This window comes from Giraffa tippelskirchi, chromosome 2 (assembly GCF_054371585.1).
Source record: "Giraffa tippelskirchi isolate mGirTip1 chromosome 2, T2T-mGirTip1v1.2.pri, whole genome shotgun sequence".
Classification (NCBI taxonomy): Eukaryota; Metazoa; Chordata; class Mammalia; order Artiodactyla; family Giraffidae; genus Giraffa; species Giraffa tippelskirchi.
This window is the reverse complement of record NC_137276.1, coordinates 177,650,295-177,670,924: the sequence shown is the minus strand read 5'-3', so window position 1 is coordinate 177,670,924 and position 20,630 is coordinate 177,650,295. Positions and strand designations below refer to the sequence as shown.

General features: G+C 37.8%; 1 protein-coding gene across 9 annotated transcripts in view; it reads left to right on the top strand.

Annotated features, from left to right (window-relative positions):
- Positions 1-20,630, top strand: part of PHLDB2 (pleckstrin homology like domain family B member 2) — a 162,098-nt gene that overhangs the window by 119,161 nt on the left and 22,307 nt on the right. For 4 of the 9 annotated variants that reach the window (XM_081542532.1, XM_081542546.1, XM_081542567.1 and 1 more), the window contains 6 exons: positions 1,807-1,962; positions 3,251-3,361; positions 5,947-6,036; positions 9,576-9,719; positions 12,452-12,592; positions 13,816-13,915. In XM_081542532.1, coding sequence (XP_081398658.1) covers positions 1,807-1,962; positions 3,251-3,361; positions 5,947-6,036; positions 9,576-9,719; positions 12,452-12,592; positions 13,816-13,915 — 742 coding nt within the window. Of the gene's footprint in view, positions 1-1,806; positions 1,963-3,250; positions 3,362-5,946; positions 6,037-9,575; positions 9,720-10,315; positions 10,502-12,451; positions 12,593-13,815; positions 13,916-20,630 lie in introns of all 9 variants that reach the window. The other 5 variants (XM_081542523.1, XM_081542512.1, XM_081542585.1 and 2 more) reach the window with 3 other exon arrangements.

The following is a 20,630-nucleotide window of genomic DNA, read 5'->3' as shown; positions in this document are numbered from 1 at the left end:
ATTCTCAGAATTGAATTAAAAGATTCAATCCTAATTCAATTTTTTTAAAAATCACTAAGATAATAGACTTTCTAGACATAGCAGTGATACTAGATGCCAAAATACATGAAAATATATCAAAGTTTTGAATAAATATAAATTAGAAATCTAGTATTCTATTCATACCAAGTCAAACAAGTGGAACCAAAATGTCATAAATTTTTTAGCTAGGCAAAAATTCATGTTTTCTAAAGTATATATATCATATTATACATACATACTATATATGTGTATGTGTGTGTGCACGCGTGCATATACAAAAGGTTTTCTACTATACTTGATAAAGGGTTGAGAAAGAACAACACAAAATCAAACTCTTTTTAATGTGTTGATTGAAAAAACTGCCCTGGCACTTAGAGCTATGAATCACATAGCCCAGCTGCCTGTTTTTTGGGGGGTCATTAATTATTTATAAATTATATACTTAAAAAGAATCTTCTATAAATACCACATTTTACAGTTCTGTCAAAGGCTCCCAAAATCAGGAGGCTTTTTGTTTTCTTTAAGTAGATGGGAGAACAGTTCATACAACATTCACCAGCCTCTGCTTAGGTCCGGTTTCACCCCTGTCTTCAGACATCTCATAGGTTGGAGAATGCCTCTTCTAGACTGACTTTTATGATTTCTGTTTGTTCTAAAATGTCCTGAAGATTATTCTTAGACTAGCACTGCTTAACCTTTTGAGTCAGTCTTTGTGCTTTATGAACACTGTGGTTCCTACTCTTTCTAGTAAATAAGTTTGTAAACAATGTTAAGGAATTGACAGAAGCCCATATAAGAACTCCAGTCTTCAAATGTTTTTGATGACTTTTCCCTTCACTAAAATTATTTGAGCATGCATTCCTATATGTATATACATATAGGTCATATGTCATAAATACATGTATTATATGTATTGTATGCATGCTCAAAATATATATATTCATTTAAAATAATCTTACATATGTTACTTTACCTGTATGTACATTAGAGAACCTTTATTGAGAAATTATAAAAGAAAAGGAAAAACTAAAAATAAATATAAAGAAGGTCTAATATTTCTTCCTCACATCCCAGTGCCTTGTGTTATATGCCATTTGGGGTACATATATTCCCCTTAGAGACCTCTGATCTGTTACGTATGCCAATTTTTGAATCTTTTTTTTAAGGTTTATTTTTTTTAGTATATTTATTTTTAGCTGAAGGATAATTGCTTTACAGTATTGTGTTGGTTTCTGTAATACATCGACATGAATCTGCCATAGGTATACGTAGGTCCCCTCCCTCTTGAACCTCCCTCCCACCCTATCCCACTGAATCTTTTTTTTTTTTTATAGTAAGCAACTTTGGAATATTGAATTTAGTCTTTATGCTAAAGTCTGGTTTCATTTGGAAATTTGTGAAAAATAGGAATTTTCTCAAGAGATTATGTCACACCTTTGGTCTGCAGATAATGTTTAGGTTACTTATGGTATTCTTTTTGTATTTCATGATCCATTTTAAAGCCACCTGGTAGAGTTAAAGCAAGAATTCCTGTAACCAAAGAACAGTCTAAAACCAATGGTGAAATAAATGCCCCTCTCCCACCCCTACCGCAGTCCCTTTCAGTTTCATGCTAGTCACCACTCTGGAGTTTAACTCCAAAGAGAGGATTGTCATGTTCTAATCCTGGTCAGTGTTGTAACTGGAAAGATATTTTGGACTTTCTGCTTTTATTAATGTTTTCTTCACGTTAAGAAGGCTGCAGCCATTCTCGTGTGTCTTGTTTTCATTCCCTTTTCTCCAAAGGATGCCGACCTACTGGATGTTGAGAGCAAACACTTTGAAGACCTGGAATTCCAGCAGCTTGAGCGTGAAAGCCGTCTAGATGAGGAAAAGGAGAACCTGACCCAGCAGCTCCTGCGTGAAGTGGCTGAGTATCAGCGGAACATTGTTACTAGAAAGGTACTTTTACCAGGTGTTGTTCAATGTAAAAACTCAAAATATATATACCTCTTGCTATGAGACAATAGTGATTGTTAATATAGCTATAGCATGTGTCCATCTGTCTGTGTATCTGTTATATCTGAATATCTTTGTGTGTTTTGTTACATTTGGCAGATCATGGAGCCTGCCATGTGCATGCCAATTGGTGCTCCGAACTAGATAAACTGAGACTTGATATAGTCAGTGTTACCTGATGCTGTAGATGTATTTATGAATGTCTGGTTCTTTTATGTGAACACCAAGGTAGAGAAAATCAGAAATCTAGATATTTGTTTTAAATTATTTGCTTTAGCAATCATAGTAACTCAATTTAAAATAATCTGTTGAAAAGTCTTTTGGAATTTCTGTTTCCAGACCCAATAGTTTTCAAAGCTGGCTGATAGTTTATTACTATTAGAAGCAGCCTTGTGGAATGCTATGCAAGTGACTGCCTCCACCCAACCCTGAGCACCCAGATGTCGAGTCCATAATTCATCTCTTGTTCCAAAATTTATAATCCTCACCCCAGTGCTCTGTACTAAACCGATAAAATTGAGGGAAAGAACAATGGAGAAGGTGACTTCCTAAACTTTCAGTTTAAACAAGAAATTCCGTTGTTTTTCTTCCTATGAGGCATCTCTCAAGGTGAAGTCAGAAATTCATTTATGTTCTAAAACAAGATTTCCCATTGACTTATGGATACTTGAAATATATTCCAAATTACTTGGTCTTAGGTAAAGAAAAGCCTTGAGCTTGTGAGTTCAAAGAAACTGCTTCACAGTCTGGATAATAATAACTGCGTACCTAACATTGGGTGGACTTCCCTGGTATTCAGCTGGTAAAGAATCTGCCTTCAGTACAGAAGACCCCATTTTGATTCCTGGGAGAGGAAGTTCCCCTGGAGACGGGATAGTCTGTCCACTCCAGTATTCTTGGGCTTCCCTGGTGGCCCAGATGGTAAAGAATCTGCCTGCACTGTGGGAGACCTGTGTTTGATCCCTGGGTTGGGAAGATCCCCTGGAGGAAGGCATGGCATCTCACTCCAGTATTCTTGCGTGGAGAATCCCCATGGACAGAGGAGCCTGGCAAACTACAGTCCATGGGGTTGCAAAGAGTCAGACATGACTGAGCGACTAAGCACACCTAACATCAATGAAATATGGTCACTGCACTTCTAGTTATAAACACTTCTCCCTTTCCCGGGACAGACAACAAACCCTTAAATGTCTAATGTACATCTTTCTATGGTCGGTTTTTTTCCCTCCAGGAAAAAATTTCTGCATTGAAAAAGCAAGCTAATCACATTGTCCAGCAGGCTCAAAGAGAACAAGATCATTTTGTGAAAGAAAAGAATAATTTAATAATGATGCTGCAGAGAGTGAGTATTTCTTTTTAGTACTGGTGACAGTAAAACACAGGTTCCAGTTGAGGGAAAGTAGCTTCCATCAAACCAACTGCCTTTTAATGAATGAATTATAATTGAAGAAAGGCTTTTCTATATACATTTTTATTTAATTCTCCACATTAATAAACTGATGCTCTGAATGATTAACTGTAATTCAGAAATAAGCAAAGACATTTTCTTCATGCTTTTTCCACAGTGTGAAAATCCAAACTATGGGAAATCTGTATGTTTTCTGATTTTCTTCTTTAAAAAAAATCTTACTTTTCATCAAATAGGTTAAACATGTTCTGCTCTTTTTGCTGCTGTCAGACATTTTGGCTCAGTTGCTCTGGTGTTTTGAACTCTAATTATTTGCATATGGGTCGTCTTGGCAAATGCCATATTGGATTTAGTTTGGCTTAATTGGTGAGGTGGATGCCCCATGTGGGTGTGGCAAGGTCATCCTCATCACTGGGACTGTGTCCCCATCCACCCAGCCTCTAATGTGCTCCATATAAAGGGTTCTTTTGTCCAAACTGCAGCCTAATTTTCTGACATAATCTCTTAATTTCAGGGATAAGACACCAAAAATTAAAGCTGATGGAGCTAGTCTCAGGACTGGGCCTTGCATGCAGGCCACTTAGAAATGGGACACTTGGGATCATGAAAATATGAGATGGACTCAGAGTGGAGTGCAGGAGAGAACAAATCTCAAATGATGGATTAAAGACAAGGCTGCATCATGGTCCCATCTAGAAGAAATGGAGTTGGAGCACTCATTCCCATCTTTACTGCTTAGCCATTTTTAGGTTGAGAAGAGAAAATTGGCCCTTTACCTGCAATCATGAATTCACTTACAGTACCTCTGTAGCCCACATGAATCCCTGGCAGTTCCCCTCCTCCTGCTTCTTCAGCACCTGGACATCTCCAGTTGAAGTTGGACTTTCCAACTCTATCTTCTGCTCTGAGGATGAACTCTGGTGCTATTAGGCTCCCCACCACCTTTTGCACATAAGATTCAAGGCACAGCTTAAATTAGATTGTGTAACATATAATATTTAAGTAGTTGCTAAAATTTTAGCAAAAAAAGAAAAACAAATCTCTTAGTGATAGATTTTTAATGGGTAAGCACAAAGTAGAAATAAGATCTCCTTGTTAAAATATATAATTCTGTTGTAAAAACTATGTCTTAAGATTTTTGTTTTCCCAAATTGACCTATAGCTATACCTCAACCCCAATAAAAATTCCAGTGATGCTAAAATTTGCAGTTGATCTTCATTATTCACAGGGTCCATATTTGTGACTCTACCTAATCACTAACCTTTGTAACCCTAAAATCGATACTTGTCATGCAGTCATTGACGGACAGGTGAGCACAGAACAGTGAAAATTTTGAGTCACTCAATGGACATTCATATTCTCAGCTGAGGTTGAACAAGACAGGGCTCTGCCTTCTTGTTTAACTCTCATGCTGGAAACAAATGTCCTTTTTGTAGACCATTTGGTGCCATATTTTCATGTTTTTGTGCTTTTCATTGGTGATTTTGCTGTTTAAAATGCCTCACAAGTGCTAAAGTATTGTCTGGTGTTCTAAGGGCAGGACGGTTGTGATGTGCCTCGTGGTGAAAATACATCTGTTAGATAAACAGCTTTCAGGCAGGAATTATAGTGCTGTTGGCTATGAGTTTAATGTTAATAATTGACGTTGTCTATTAAATAAGATGTCTTTAAATGGAAACACACGTTAAGACAAAGTTATGTAGTGATCAGTTGATGAAAATATTGTGACAAGATGCCCACAGCAACCCAACCTTATATTTCTCTTTGGAACAGTGGGTCAGTATTCACTACTTCAGTGTTCGTGGCAACATTATAAAAGGTAATCACTGCAGATAATGGGAATCAAGTGTATATGAAAATGTAAAGGGCATAGCATAGCCAAGACAACTTTGAACAAGAACAAAGTTGGAGGATTTATACTATTTGACTTCAAGTTTTACTGTAAAGCTATAGCATTTAAGAGGGTGTGGTGCTGGCATACAAATAGACATACAGATCAGAGGAACCGAACAGAGTCCAGAAATAGACTCACATATACCGTCTATTGATTTTTGACAAAGGTTCCAAGACAATCCAGAAGGGAAAGGAAAGTCCAGCATATAGTGCTGGATCAACTAGGCAAACATGGAAAACAATGAATCTCAATACCATTTATCCTCATATCATGCATATAAATTTAATTTGAGACAGATTATAGACCTAAACATAAAAATTAGCAAGATAAAGTTTCTAGAAAATACAGGTGGGCAAGTATACCTTCATGGCCTCAGAGTAAACAAAGATTTCTTAGAGAGTAAATGACAAAAGACTTGTATCCAGAATATATTAGAAACTTCAAAACTCAAAAATAGAAAACAACCAACAAATAAAATTTTAAAAAACAGACAAAAGACTGCAATTGAAACATTTCACAAAAGAAGTTATGTGAAGAGTCAATAAGTCCCATGAAAGAGTGACATTGTTACTCATCAGGAAAATACAAAGTTGACTCAGCTTAATAGATTTTGTGTTCCTTCAGGAAAAGGAAAATCTTTGTAATTTGGAAAAGAAATACTCCAGCCTCTCTGGGGGGAAAGGGTTTCCTGTCACCCCCAATACTCTGAAAGAGGTAAGCTGTGATTTTTACATGTCTACTCGTTATCACCTTAGAACTCAAGAGATGTACCTCCTGAGTTTCCTAGGATTAGCTGACTGGGAAACACGAACTGAAGTGACTTCTGAAAGCACTCAGTGCTTTGAGGTTTTCCTGCCTTTCCTGATTTATGCTTTGAGAATTTCAGGGATTATCTTTATGTCTGATGCATATGCTGTATGTGTGTGTGTGTGTGCCCACACTTTGCTTAATAGTGATGTTGTGGGTTACTTTGCTATTTCAAACATTTAGGATCCAAACCAAAACTAGTCTTAATAGCTCTTCTTTCCTCTTGCATTTTCCTTTTTCAGTTTCTCATCTTTCCTACTGTCTTCTCTTTTTCCTACATCTTCTGGAACGTGAAAAGCCCCCAAACATCTCTGCCCTTTTCCCCCAGTGTTGTCTGGGTTATTTTGTCCTAAATTGGAAAAATCCTGTTCACATTAAGCTGTACACCCTCTTTATCCCAAACGTTTATCTTTCCCAAGACCCCATCACTGCCCTTTCCCAAATATCTTTTTATAGAGCTACACTGCTATAATGGTAAAATATTTTAACTCTAATTTGGGAAATTAGAACCTGACCAGAAAGGAAATAGTTTTCTTGATCTTTTTTTTAAAAAAGCTAAAGAAAAAGCTTGCTTATGCATAAAATTTTTTATAATAACAAAAACCACTTTATAAACTGCTTTAAAAAGGCAGGAAATACTTTCCTTCATAGAAAGTATTTTTTCTCTCTCTGCGTGTGTGTGTGTATATATATATATATATATATATATATATATATATACACACACATATGTGAAGTAAATGCTCATCACATAATAGGTGTGACTGATACATACCTTTGAAGCATTTTGTGAAATGTTTCCACAAAAGCTTTATTGGACCATTCAGTTATGGAGTTTCTTTCCATTATTTAGAACACAGAACTGGCAGATTCACTGCATAAAGGATGCTTGTGAATGTAGTGTAGAGGAATAAGATTATGTCAGTGAGGTGGGCAGGGACCAGCTCTTGTGAGTCATGTTAAAGAAATATGGTATATTTTATGTGGTTGGGAAGCCACTGAGTGGTTTTAAGCAGGGAGGTAACATTATTTGAGGTCCATTTGTTAAAGATGATTCTGAGCTGCTCTATTGGATTATAAAGAAGAGTTGCTGGAAAACCAGTGTGGCAGTGATTTCAGTATAAGCTGGAGATGCTGGTGACTTGAATTTGAACAAATGAAGAAAGATGGACAGAACCAGCTAGATGCAGAAATGCTTTGGAGGTAGAGTTGACAGTTCTTGCTGATAGATTGGATGTGGGGGGTGAAGTACATTAAGGGCATTGTCAGGAATGCTGCTGTTAAAAATTCCAGTTTTAATAATGAGGCGGATGGTAAGTAGCTGTTACTGAGATGGAGAAGACTGAGGAAAGAATAGGTTTAGGTAGAAAGGTATGCAGTTTGACTCTGGACATGAATTTGAAGGTCTTGTGGTTTCCAAATGCATTAGATAGGGTCTAAGAGAGAAGGCAATGGCACCCCACTCCAGTACTCGTGTCTGGAAAATCCCATGGACGGAGGAGCCTGGTAGGCTGCAGTCCATGGGGTCGCTAAGAGTCGGACATGACTGAGCGACTTCACTTTTACTTTTCCCTTTCATGCCCTGGAGAAGGAAATGGCAACCCACTCCAGTGTTCTTGCCTGGAGAATCCCAGGGACGGCGGAGCCTGGTGGGCTGCCGTCTGTGGGGTCGCACAGAGTCGGACACAACTGAAGCAACTTAGCAGCAGCAGCAGCAAGGTCTCTTTACCTCTTAGAAGAATAAAATCTTTCCCTTTCTGTTTAAGAGTTCTCTTTCTCTCTGCAGCCCTCCTGTTGTTGAAAGCCCATTCGGTGTTTTGACTGTATCTGTGTGTCTGCAACTCTCATGTTAGTTGCATGGCTATGTGTTCTCTTTCAAGTCTAGCAGACTTGGCTCAGAAGCTGTTTTGATTTTCTTTCTTTCTCTTGTCTTTCTCTCTCTCTCTCCGCACTCTCTCATTCTCTCTCTTTTTAAAAGAATGATGAATTTATATCCAACTCCTTTAAACAAGTCCCACTATTGAAAAATGACATATATTTTTAAGCAATTAATTAGGTTATCACAGTTATGAATTGTATAGGAATCAAATTTTGGTTTTGAAAGATTCTATCAACTTAGCAAAAGAATAACTCAAGTTGCTACTCTTCGTTCTCATTCATTATCAAAAATAAAATAAGTTTGACAACCCAATTTTCAACTTCTTTTCTTCAATTTAATCTTATAAAACTTTACATACTATCTATTGCCCCTTTCTGAAGTGCAAAACTAAATTCAGCAGCATTTTGATATCTTCAATTTATGAACAGTGAACTCTGGTTTTCTCTACTTTGTTAGAATTATAAACTCTCAGTGAAAACTTTGTTTTCCAGTCTGGGATTTGTGCTTCACCAGCGTAACAATATCTTACCTTTCCTGGAGCCATTGTCTGAAAAGATTGATGGACAAGTAGAACGCAAATATTAAATTTAACACAATTTACTTTTAGAAAAGTGATGCTAATTTCTACCCTTCATTCTTTTTTCATACTATTTTATTCATGTAGTGAAAATATGAATGGTCTGTATGATTACTTTCTATGGTAATTTACAAGGGCCTTTTCCTCAAGTGTAAATTCAGAAATTTTTATTCTCAAAGATTTTGATTCATCGGTATTTTCTCTAAGCTGAAGCCACAACTGAATCATTGAATTTAAAAGTAACTGAAAATTCACTGTCCTAGAGGGAAGTTGCCTTAAACTGAAACATTCTTGAGCTGCAACTTTGCCTTAAGTGTGTGTGTGTGTGTGTGTGCACGCGCGTGTACATTTCTCTTGCTAGGGAAGACTCACAGGAGAATAGTGTCCTTTTTTTTTTTTTTTTTTTTTAATAGTGTCCTTTTTATTTTCATTTTGTTGAGATGCCTAAAAGCTAGATTCCATTACAAATAAATTACTGCTTTATAAATGTCTTAGTGCAAAAGTCAGTAGTCCTTAGTCTGTATTTATTCACTCTCTAGTTTGTCAAGCAACAGAAGAAAAAGAGAAAATCTTAAAGATTTATGGAAAAGTCTCTTGAATCAGAGAGTGGTTGCATTGTCGATTTTATGTCTCAGATTTATTTTTGTGTGTGATTATTTTCAATGCTGTGTAGTGACAACCTTATTCAGTCAACAAAATGAATGCTGATATGGATGGATATTTTTAAATCAAAGGTATTGGGTTATTTATAATAAAGTCATTTTGATTTTATATGAAAATTTACTTTTAATGTTGGAAATACAATTTTTCAAGATTAAGCACCATACATTCATTTTAATAACTGATGATTGCCTTAATGAAACATTTGATAATACCACAGATATCTGGCCGTGATGCTCTGAGCTAACTCCATTGTACTGGAGCATTAATACTCTCGCATGCTTCAGCTCTTGCTTTCCTCATGTTTAATTTATCAATTCCTCCTTTTAGGGCTATATCATTGTAAATGAAATTAATGAGCCATGTGGCAGTTCCACGAATCTCCCCCCTTCCACTCAGTTCCCTGCTGATGCTGATGCTGCTGCCACTGGGCCTACCACAGCTGTGCTGATGAGCCAGCCACAAAGTAAAGAGGTGTGTTGGCATGCCATTTCATTCATTCACTGCTTTCCTCATGTCAAAAATTAACCCATAGTTAACAGAAAATGATGGTGTGTGAGACAAAGATATGTCTGGTTGACCAGAGGGCTGAAGTGATGCTGAGTTTGAAAAACAGACCAATTTGGGAAGTAATGCTCTACTAATAATAATACTTGAAACCATAAAATATGGTACAGAGTATAGAGGAAATTCAGAAGAATAAACCGTATTTTAGCACTTTAGCTCAGCCTAGTTTTCTTAGAAACCAAAGAGACTTTCTAAAATTGTTGGTTTGAAGCACCTTTCAGTTTGATTTTGTATTCAATTTTGTTTTACAGTACAGATTTCTTTTTAGTTTTCTTCTGCTTTAAAACATCTAGGGAGAGACAAATAATAGTAAATTAAAATACCTCCTACTGATCCAAGTGTGGGATTTGAACACGAGGCTAAATTTAAAGATACTCCCCGTCATTTATGACTCCTTGAGTAACACATAAGAAAACCGAACAATGAGATTATCGATTCCATTTCTTTGTCTTATTCTTTCATTTCATATGGACACATAAATACTTTTTTTTTCTCCTTTGAAGCAAAGATCGTCTGTCTGTTCTGGATTTATGTTTCCTTCCACCCTTTCTTCTCATCCTATCACTCAACCTCCATCGGCCCCTTGGCCTGAAGTCGTGGCTACCTCTGTCGATTCTTTTCCTTTAAATGACACACCTCCTCCTCTACCAGCTAAGAAACACAGAAGGCAACAGCAGCAAGACCAGCAGGTAATTAGGAACTGGTGTTTAGAGTTTGGAAATTTTACCTTGACAACAAACTTACTGATGTGAAATCTTTTCTTCAATTTTTCCGAAGATATTTTTTAGAAAGATAAGGTGCATAATCCTTTTTTAAAAGAGCATTTATTTTGTCCCTAAGAGTGTGGAGATTGTTAGAGAGCTTGAGACCTTGATCGTCCTCTCCTGGGTTTTGATATGTTGGAGCTAGTTTCACATCCTCATGCTTCAGTTCCCATTCAATCAAAATGTTGCAACTTCAGATATTTTTCAAAATCATAATAATTATTTCCATAAAATCCATGGTATACAAAGTTGCTGTGTCAACACAAAATATTTTCCTTACACATTATTGAAACCATAATAGTAGACATCATTCCTCCGCTGTGAGTCAAAACTTCCTTAGCATTTTACAAATGTCTTTTTTCTTCCTTCTAACAATCCCATGAAATATGAACTATCTCTGTATTGATATGTAGGGAACTGAGGCTCAGTGTTGGTAAGCAGCTTGTCCAGAGTCATATCATAAGCAGTGCATTTGGTCCATAGAACAACAGTTTTTTATTACATATTTTAAAATAAATAATTTCTTATTCCAAACGTGTTGCCCTCTTTTTAGGACATTTTATGAATACTTATGGACTGCCCTAGTGGTTCAGTTGATAAAGAATATGCCTGCAATGCAGGAGATCCAGGTTTGATCCTTCAGTCAGGAAGATCCCCTGGAGAAGGAAATGGCAACTCACTCCAGTATTCTTGCCTGGAGAATTCCATGGACAGAGGAGCCTGGTGGGCTACAGTCCACAGGGTTGCAAGAGTCGAACGTGACTTAGTGACTAAACCACCAAAAATTTTTGTTTTGAAACTTTGAACTACAATCAAATCCTTACATGAATTTGGCCCCAGAAGATCCTGAGGAGTCAGTCAGTAGACCCCCCAAAGTAGATGAGCTCTGGTTCGTTGTGCCTTTCTCTTACCTTTCTTAAAGCTACCTTTCCTATCTATTATCTTTGGTTAAAGGACCATATCTCCTCACTACTTTTGGGTTAATAAATATCTAGTATAAATAGATAATTGTTAAGTTAAAGTGCAGATATTCTTCATGATTGGCATGTTGGAAGATTCATAGCAAATTTGATATCTCAGTGTTGCATTAATTTTTAGATATTTCAAAAGCCCTAGTTTAATATTAAAATGATCCAACCTAAAGAACCTCTAATTAGGAAATAACTTTCCTATCAAAGACATTTTGGGGAAGGCCAAGAAAAATGTGGGTAAGTTTCAAGTTGGCAAAATGTTGCGTTAGGAATCTTAAAAAAAAAAACACAACAAAATGGTCAACAGGAAGATTTTTAAATGTGAGGGACTGCTATGGAGGCTCCTTGGACAAGATCTTTTTTTCAGTCTAGAAGGATGCCTTATATGGAAACATTATGTGGATTTGGAGTGTGCTTGTGTGATTGAAACATGATTCCATCTTTAAACCAACTTCTATTTGTGCTTTCTCTTCATCTTTCTTCCTTCTCCCATTTCTTATTTTCCTCACACTGGGATCTGTGCCATCACATAGAATTATCCAGACAGAAAAGGGGGGAAACTGCTTACATGCTTTGTCCACTGACTGTTCTGCCATCCACATGGCAACCATCGTAATGACTTGTAAGTTGTCCTGAGGCCCCAAGGCAGCCAGCACTACTGTCAAAGTGACAGGTGGATTTTTCTGAATTTTTCTAGGTTCAGTAATAAATTCTTCTCATGTCTATGTATCTTACCAAATGTTAGCTGAGGTCTCTTAGCAAACATGAGTATAAGTTGAATAATTTTTTTCAAGTCTGTGTTAAAATTCCAAAGCTTCTTTGTAAATGCATACTTCTTAATTTCTTTAGTGACCTGTTTCAATTAGTCAAGTTTTGCTATTCTGCTTTACATTTGCATCTAAAGCATTTTAGAAGTCTGGAAGAAAGGAAAAAACAGCACCAGGAAGGCCTCTATCTGAGTGACACTTTGCCTCGAAAGAAAACCACACCTTCCATATCCCCACATTTCAGCAGTGCTACTATGGGGAGAAGCACCACCCCAAAGGTAGGACATGGGGAGAATCACGGGCTTCGCCCTCAGTGAGTCTTTCTGTCCTTATATTGACTGACATGCAAAGGCCTTATAGAAAATGCTCAATAATAGATTGTTAAGTTTGCTTGTTGGGCAGACATCATAACTGAATTGCATTTTCTATCCTGTTTAGAGGACATTTGGAATTGTACGCTCCGGGACCAAAGCACCTGGTCCAGGATATGTTCTGCCACCACCACACAAGTGGTGAGTGGCATTCACTTCCATGACACACTCCCAGGGCTGCATCCTAGATCTGGAAATTGGAGGATGTAAGCTCTGGATTCTAGGAGTATTAGAAACCAATATTTATTGGATCATTTCTTGGAACCTGACACTGGGCTATGCCTTTTAGGTGTATTGTTTCACTGTAAAACTCCACAACACCATGCAGTAGAGGTATTAATACTAATTAGTATCCCCATTGTACACATGGAAAAACTGAGGTGGAAAGAAGCTAGGTGAGTGGCCCACGTGTCCTCAGCTGGTTGGCAATGAAGCTAGAATGTCAACCCATGTTGTGTGATGCCTGAGTCGCCCTCGCTTCTGTTCTGCTGACTTGCCTGAAGGGTCATGGCAGGATGAAGGTAAGGGCAAGAGAGAAGGAGGTTCTGAGTGGGACAGACATCGGAGTCCTTCTCTTGCCCTTAATCAGAATAACTTTGTTTTTTATCTATTTTATAAACTGGTGTTCCCAGAATGTTTTACACTAAGGATTTTGTTATTTTAAAAGAGTGCTAAAACCATGGGAACAGTTAGTAGGATTCTCCAGTTTTTAGCCCACTTGATCACTAGGAGCAGATGGAAGCTGGTGCCCTTGTAATGTGTGTGGATCTCCTCTGTCCTTGTGCATGACGTGCATGCATTCTTGTCCCTGCATCTACCCTCTGCCCCTGGCGCATGAAGGACTTTTGAGTTTTTCTCGAAGGTGGTTCTAGACAGTGTTTTCCCCATCTGTCTTCCCTTCTGGAACTGCTCCCTGTGGAGGAATGGCTGTGATGCTGAGGCTGCTGCGAAGCTCTGGGGGAGTGACAGCAACTGGTCTGTACCATTTAGCATCAATACATTGGTTGCAAAGACCTGCCTTTGCTGCCTTCTGTGCTTAATTAGGAGTTAGGCAAACAGCGATGTGGCCGTGTCCGAAAGGACCATTGGGCTTGCAGCTTGCCTGAATTGTTTCCTCCTGGTTCTCACAGGGCCACCTGCCCCTGGGACAGAGCAACAGCTGTGGCAGTGTGCTCCCCCACTCGCTAGCAACCATGACCAAAGACTCAGAATCTCGGAGGATGCTCAGAGGTAGGTATCTTGTAAGTCCGGGGTCGTGCCCTTTGTCAAACATTAGAATTTCTCAGGGAGAAGGAATCAGAACAGAATTGGGGGTCATTAGACAGGGGATCAACCAAAGTCCTAAATGTCACTTTTTTATTTTTATTTTTTAAATTTTATTGAAGTATAGTTTACAGTGTTGTATTAATTTCTGCTCTACAGCAAAGTGATTCAGTCAGCTTTACTCTTAATGTGTCCCCATAGAGGGGGAATGTATATATAAATCTCTTATTGTTGTACTGAGATAAGTTTTCCTATATGCACACGTGGCTGGTATATACCCATTGTACTTTTTATAAATGCAGTGGAATTCTCTATTCAGAAAGGCCCCTAGAGAACTACTAACCTTCTTATCTGATTGAAAGAAAGAAAAAAAAGACCCCTGAGATCCTGACAGATTGCCAGGGCACTTAGCTAAGTCACTCCCCTGGTTTGTGGCTGAGCCACTCTCCCACTGGAGGAATGACTCATTGAGCTAAAGATTCACTGAGCTAACACAGAGAACTAGTGGCCCAGGACAGAATTTCCTTGGGCTTTCTAATGTGGGTTGAACTTTTATGCAGTTGTTAGGTTTCAGGTAGACTTGGATTCTCAGCATGTTCTATTTCTTTGAAATAATACATGGCATTTCTAATGGGATTCTCAAGCAGTCTATGTGCGGCTAGGAGAAAATACTCTAAGGCAATTCCAGAAGTGAGCTTCTTGTGGAGAAGATTAGATTTATTGTGTTAAAATGGGGCTTTAGGTCAACTTATATTGGCCTTGACTTTTGAGCAGGTATGGTGCTAGGTAGCAAAAATGCAAATAAATAACATGATCCTTGCCCTTGAAATACCTAGTCTCATGAGGAAGACAGAAACATAGCTGATAATTTCAATCAAATGTGGTAAATGCAGTGTTGGAGGTGTGCCCAGGATCTGAGTGGAATGCTGACAGGATGATGGGCATCTTTCCTCTCAATGAGTTCATTTTGAAGCTATTCCCTCTAAGGTGACTAGGATGCAATTCTGACTGCTCGGCATCTTTGCTAATGTCACCGGAGAATAATCACTATTAGCATCAGAAATATGTTTATATACTGGTGTATATATATGCATGTATACATAATGTGTATGTGTGTGTGGCTAAGTGAGATGTACATATATATGTAGCCTTGAAAGAGGATTTCATATCATTACCAGTGTGATTTAAGAGTTAATAGAGGCTATGGTATTCATAAAAGTGATTTGTAATATATGAGAGGTTCTATTTATTTTAATAAAATGAATTTGACTTGACTTCTCTTTTATCGTAATTTCTTAATAAACTAAAAATATACCATAGTTTATAAATAATTAAACATAAATGAGTATATTTGGCTCTCATTTATTACCATTCACTTGTGAGTCAAGTCTATTTTCTGTTGAAACATTTTTCTGTGATATTTATAGACTTCTTTTTGAATATTTTCCCCACTGGCTGAAGACATCAAAGTTCAGATTGGCCACAACACATACTTTATGTTGAAAGTTTTTTCCTTAAAATAGAATAAGAAAAACTAGACCTGTATACCAAATAGATTTGTAAAAATGAAGGGCTGTAAACAACATTGTTTAAGAGGATTCTTGGGAGAATATGGTGAAACTGAAGGGATGTTTGATCTCTATTTTTCTCATCTGTGTTCCCCTCAAATAATGGGATTCCCCATGTTAGGCTCATGGAGAAAAAGCTGAGCCAGTTCCCTTAGGTCACATTAGATACCCTCTGCCAAATCTGTTGTCTTTGACCTGTCTTTTGTGCTCCTGTTCTTCACTGGTGGGTCTTTTGTGCATCCCAGAAGCCTGCAGCCTCAGTCTTTCCCTCCTGCAGCTCTGAGTGGTGTTCCTCTTAAAGAGTTTCATGTGGTGATGATGAGACAGTTCCCAAAGAAATAGAGAAGCATCATGTGTGAGCTGATGTAAGAGGATGTGATATATCTTGTGAGGCTAGCCTGCCACATCTGGCTCCCCTACCCAGAGGAGGAGCAGGTAGGGACTGCAGTTTTTAGAGCTACAACGGACCATAAAAATTGGCAGGATTTTCTACTAAACCCATACAGGTGGCCCACGAGGACCAGGAAGGATGAATCATAATTTCATTTAGAATTGTTTCACTGTCAATTGTTGGTGCCATTAAAATAGCAAACGCCAAGTAAAAATTCCATGGTTTTGAAAAAATTGGACCTTGCACATTTTTCATTAACTCAAATAAAATAGACCTTATCATTTTCATGACTTATACTGTTAACTTAAATGAACTGTTTTTTTGCTGCTTATTCATAATGGATCCATCAAGGACAATGGTGTAAGTATAAGCCTTCCTTCAATAAGCACTCTTGTGATAGACCTGACAGTGTGAATCATGCAAACAAAGATCTCTGAGAGCAGAGTTTAAAGCAAAGAGCCCAGGAACTCAACTCTTAAAGTTGTATTGGTTATTGGCTTTTGTACAACTTGTGAACCATTCCTTTGTAAGCTTTAGAATGAATGAAATCTTTGTCCTTTTTCTTCTGTTCAATGCAGGAAAGTCCAAGAAAGGTATGACAACCTCCCTGTGTGGTGTTTTTGTTTCCAGCAAGTAGTGAAAGGTCATTGTCAAGTCATCTTTAAGAAATGATCAGATTTAAAACTGTACAATGGTGGATTTTTAGTCTAATGATTATTCCTTTTACACAATAGAGGGAAATTGTTGCACATTTGCTAAAAACACAATGCTGCTTGCAGCTGCTGTTCATTCACAGGCAGCTGCATGACCCTCTTTGTCTTGGTTTTTTATTGCAAGGTCAGATCGTGCAGGAAACATGAGTGATTCGGAAGCGTTGCTTCATAAGACTCAGGATCTAGAAAAAGCAAAGAGTAGGCTTGTACTGTGTATAGGCTAAGTATAAGATATGATGTTTCTCCTTTGTAAAGGCCAGGTATAAATAAAGCAGGCTATGTGAGAGGATGGAAGGATTTAGGAAGCTCCTAATATTCCATTTAAGCCTTAAAACCTAGTATAGAGTGAAAGTGAAAGTCGCTCAGTTGTGCCCGACTCTTTGCGACCTCATGGTCTATACAATCCATGGAGTTCTCCAGGCTAGAATACTGGAGTGGGTAGCCGTTTTCTTCTCCAGGGGATCTTTCCAACCCAGGGATTGAACCCAGTATAGAGTGAACTGTCTAAATGACTGGCTAGAACAAATGATTCTTATGTGGCTAGGTGATAGTAATGCAGGGCGTTACAGAACTGACTTGTTATAAAGTTAGATGAACTGTGCTTCAAATCGTTGAATGGCATATTATAAACCTTAACTTTAAAAAGCTATTTGTTAGCATCTTCTTGGAATAAAGAATTGTTTTATAGACATAATATTGTTATTATTCTCCCTGTTTTCTAGTTGAATGTGTGTGACGATTTCTTTTTTTTTTTCCTATAACAAATCGTTTTTTGACTGTGTGCATGTATCAGAAGCTTGGTTTTGTTTTGTTAACTTCTTGAATTCTTCTCTATAAATTCAAATTCTATCAAAAAATATGAATATCTTCCCTTGTCAAGCTGGTACTGTTACTAACACCGTCAATGACTGCATTTTGGAAGGGTGTGTTTTTCCTGTCCCCTTGTCATCCTTTTTGATCTTGTATCTTTTTCCCTTTCTCTATCATTCTTCTCCTCATTCCTGACTTGTCCTGCACCTTCATCTTCCGGCTGTGGACTATGGTTAGGAAGAATGAATTTCTCAGCAGGTGAGAAACTGTCAGAAATACTGATTAATTTTATCCTCTTAAACCCAGGTTACAAATTTAGGTCATTGCATTTTCTGTATTAAGGCCCAGATAACCATTTCAAGATACATAAGACACATCGAGAAAACATTAGCAAGATTATATATACCACAGTGGTTAACTCACAAAGGACTTTTCAGGTATGATTAGCCGGAATTCATAGAGATTGGTATTTTAAAAATAATAATGATAAATGGGCCTTGCACATCCAACCTATTGGCTCTTCTGGGACAGTGAAGAATGTTGAGTTGATTTGGGTTCCATATATGTGCTATGCTTAGTGACCAGCCTTAGATATTACCAGGTCTTACTTTATAAACTTTGTAAAATACCCAATTCAAACAGCCATTCCTGTCCAGTCAAAAAGGATTTAGAGTATTTACAAGGCCCTTTTTACTCTTTAGATGTTGTCCCATTGCTAAATATTACTCTTGCCACAGAATTTAAAAAGAAAAACAAAAAACAAGCAGTCTCAGGGATTTAGGAAAGTCACATTTTTCCCCAATCCACTTACTTTGCCCCACCTGAAACAGTAGATGCATTCCACTTCTTATTTAGTCACTAGTATATTTGAAATTTATGAATTCACTCAGTGACATTTTATACTGTGACATCTGAGTACTAAACAAATGGGATTCTGTGCTGAACAGGACATATATGGCCCCTCCGTGATAACCTACACTTGAGTGGAGGTTTAATCCAGCTCACACCTCTGCTGGTGCTACTTCACTGCACCAGCAGTCATCCTTGGGCCTCCTGCCAGGGAACCCTCCTCCGTCTCCTGAGCCCCTATGGTGTCCTTCTTTTGAAAGTATCTGTACCTTTAAATGGCCAGGCCAGAGCCTGGATCCCAAAACCAGCTCCTAGGAATCATGCTGGTGCAGTTCCAGGGTCACAAAGGGTCGGTCCATACCTTTATTTGTAATTGCAGGGATCACTTGTTTTTTTGGAATTGCTCAGGAGGGAGGAGGCTAAGCCAGGTGACAGATGAGTTTGTCGTGATCAGTAAAGTGTTGCTGGTAGGGGGAAAGGAGGGGCTGCATAAGATGGATGTTCCCACTCATATTGGATCCACAGGAAACTAAAATCCTGCCGTGGAAGCTACTTGTTAGCAGCAGTCTTTTTCATTTAAGTTGAAAATGCAGGGTGTTATCCTATCACGGGAATGATGGAAGGTTCTCTGAGACACAGAGCAAAGAAATAAGATAAAACACACAGTGGGGTGACCTAGGGAATTTACATCCGCAGTCCTAACAGTACACGCTGTAACACGGCAGGCCCTGATACCCACATTCGAGAACTTGGAGTCATTTTAGTTTACTGTCTACCTCCCCTGAAGGTGGTAAGTTCATTTTCTTATTCTGTGATACATTTGGGAAAAAAATCCTGGACTATCTAAGGAGCAGGGCATACTTACATAATTGCATTACAGGAACTAGCCTTTCCTCATTGTGAAAAAACTGAAGGGAAGGGAGGTTGTGACACATGTCATCGCCAAGTAGATGGTTCTTGTGTTTTAAATGACAGGGTTGTCCTTTAGGGATTTGGTTTTCATAGTAACACAAGGAAAAGTCTTCCATGTTATTGGTGGCAGCATTAAGTTCTTTTTGCCAACAAGCCTTTTTTGAAAGTGTAAAGAAAAATATATGTGTGACCTTTTCAAATAATCTCTGGTATTTTTTGTCCCTCCGTTTTCCATAATGAATAATTGGAAACAATTTAAAAGGAGCAGTTAGTAATTCCAAAAGTTCAAGTATCAAAGGTAAATATTTGAGTAATGAATTATTTTGCCGTGTTTAAGATTGAAAAAAAAAAGGCACAAGCTCCACGCTTATGAATGCACTGGCTTTTGTAATGCTTTATGTATTAATTATTACAACTGATGCTATTCTCTCTAAAGCCTCATGGTATGCTTTTATGTTTTGCATCTTTCCTTAGCAAAGTGATGTGTAGTTTTTACATATGTATGTGTATTTATAATTTATGATTACATCTTACATTCCGAAACTTATTTTCCCAGAAATGCCTTAACCTGAACTAACATATTTTAACTTCCGTATATAAAACTGCTCTAAATACTAGTGGCATGCAAACCCCTCATGGAACTCAAATCATTTTACAGATTTAGTTTTGGTCTATAATGTTTTGTTGAAGCATCACAGATGTGGCATCTGTTTTTAAATGAAAATGTTTAATCAACAGCTGAGGAAGCGGTTTGGAATCACTTTCCTTCTTTTGCCCTCTGGCCTGTTTTTTTGGTCATTTCACTGCTAATTAAAAACCTCATGGAAAGGTAGGTAGGGTACAAAAAAATAGGGAAAATCCAGATGGTCCGAATATATAGTCTTAACAGGCCTGGTAGTACATTTGATCTGGGAGAAAGTGATTGTGAACTATTGTACTCTATAGAACATATTTTAATGAATTGAGGGATTTGTTTATCACTATGACTCCTGATTCTTGAGTACATGGTAAACAGAGAATTAAAAGATAATTCGATTTGTGATGCCCAAAATCAGCTACCAGAAGAAAACCAGAGAATAACACAAAGTAGAGCCTGTGGCCTGGTGTGCCAGCTAACTAGGTACCAGGGTAAGAAAAGCCCCTCTTACTAGAGGCACTTTTGCTCCTGTGGATATGATCCCTACTTTTCCATACAGTTATCATCAACTAGCTGAAGGCTGGTGGTTAAGGCAGAAGAAGGGAAAAGCTAAAAATATACTAATTAGGCTGATCAAAACTATTGGAAGGATTGTTGATTCTGAGTGTTTTAAATACATAATTGGCAGATGGCAGATTTGAAAAAAAAAAAAATGAGAAAAATGTGCAGTTGGAACATTAACCAAAATAAAAGTGTTAGTGATATGAGTGAGATACAAGGTTCTCAGATCCTACACCTAGAT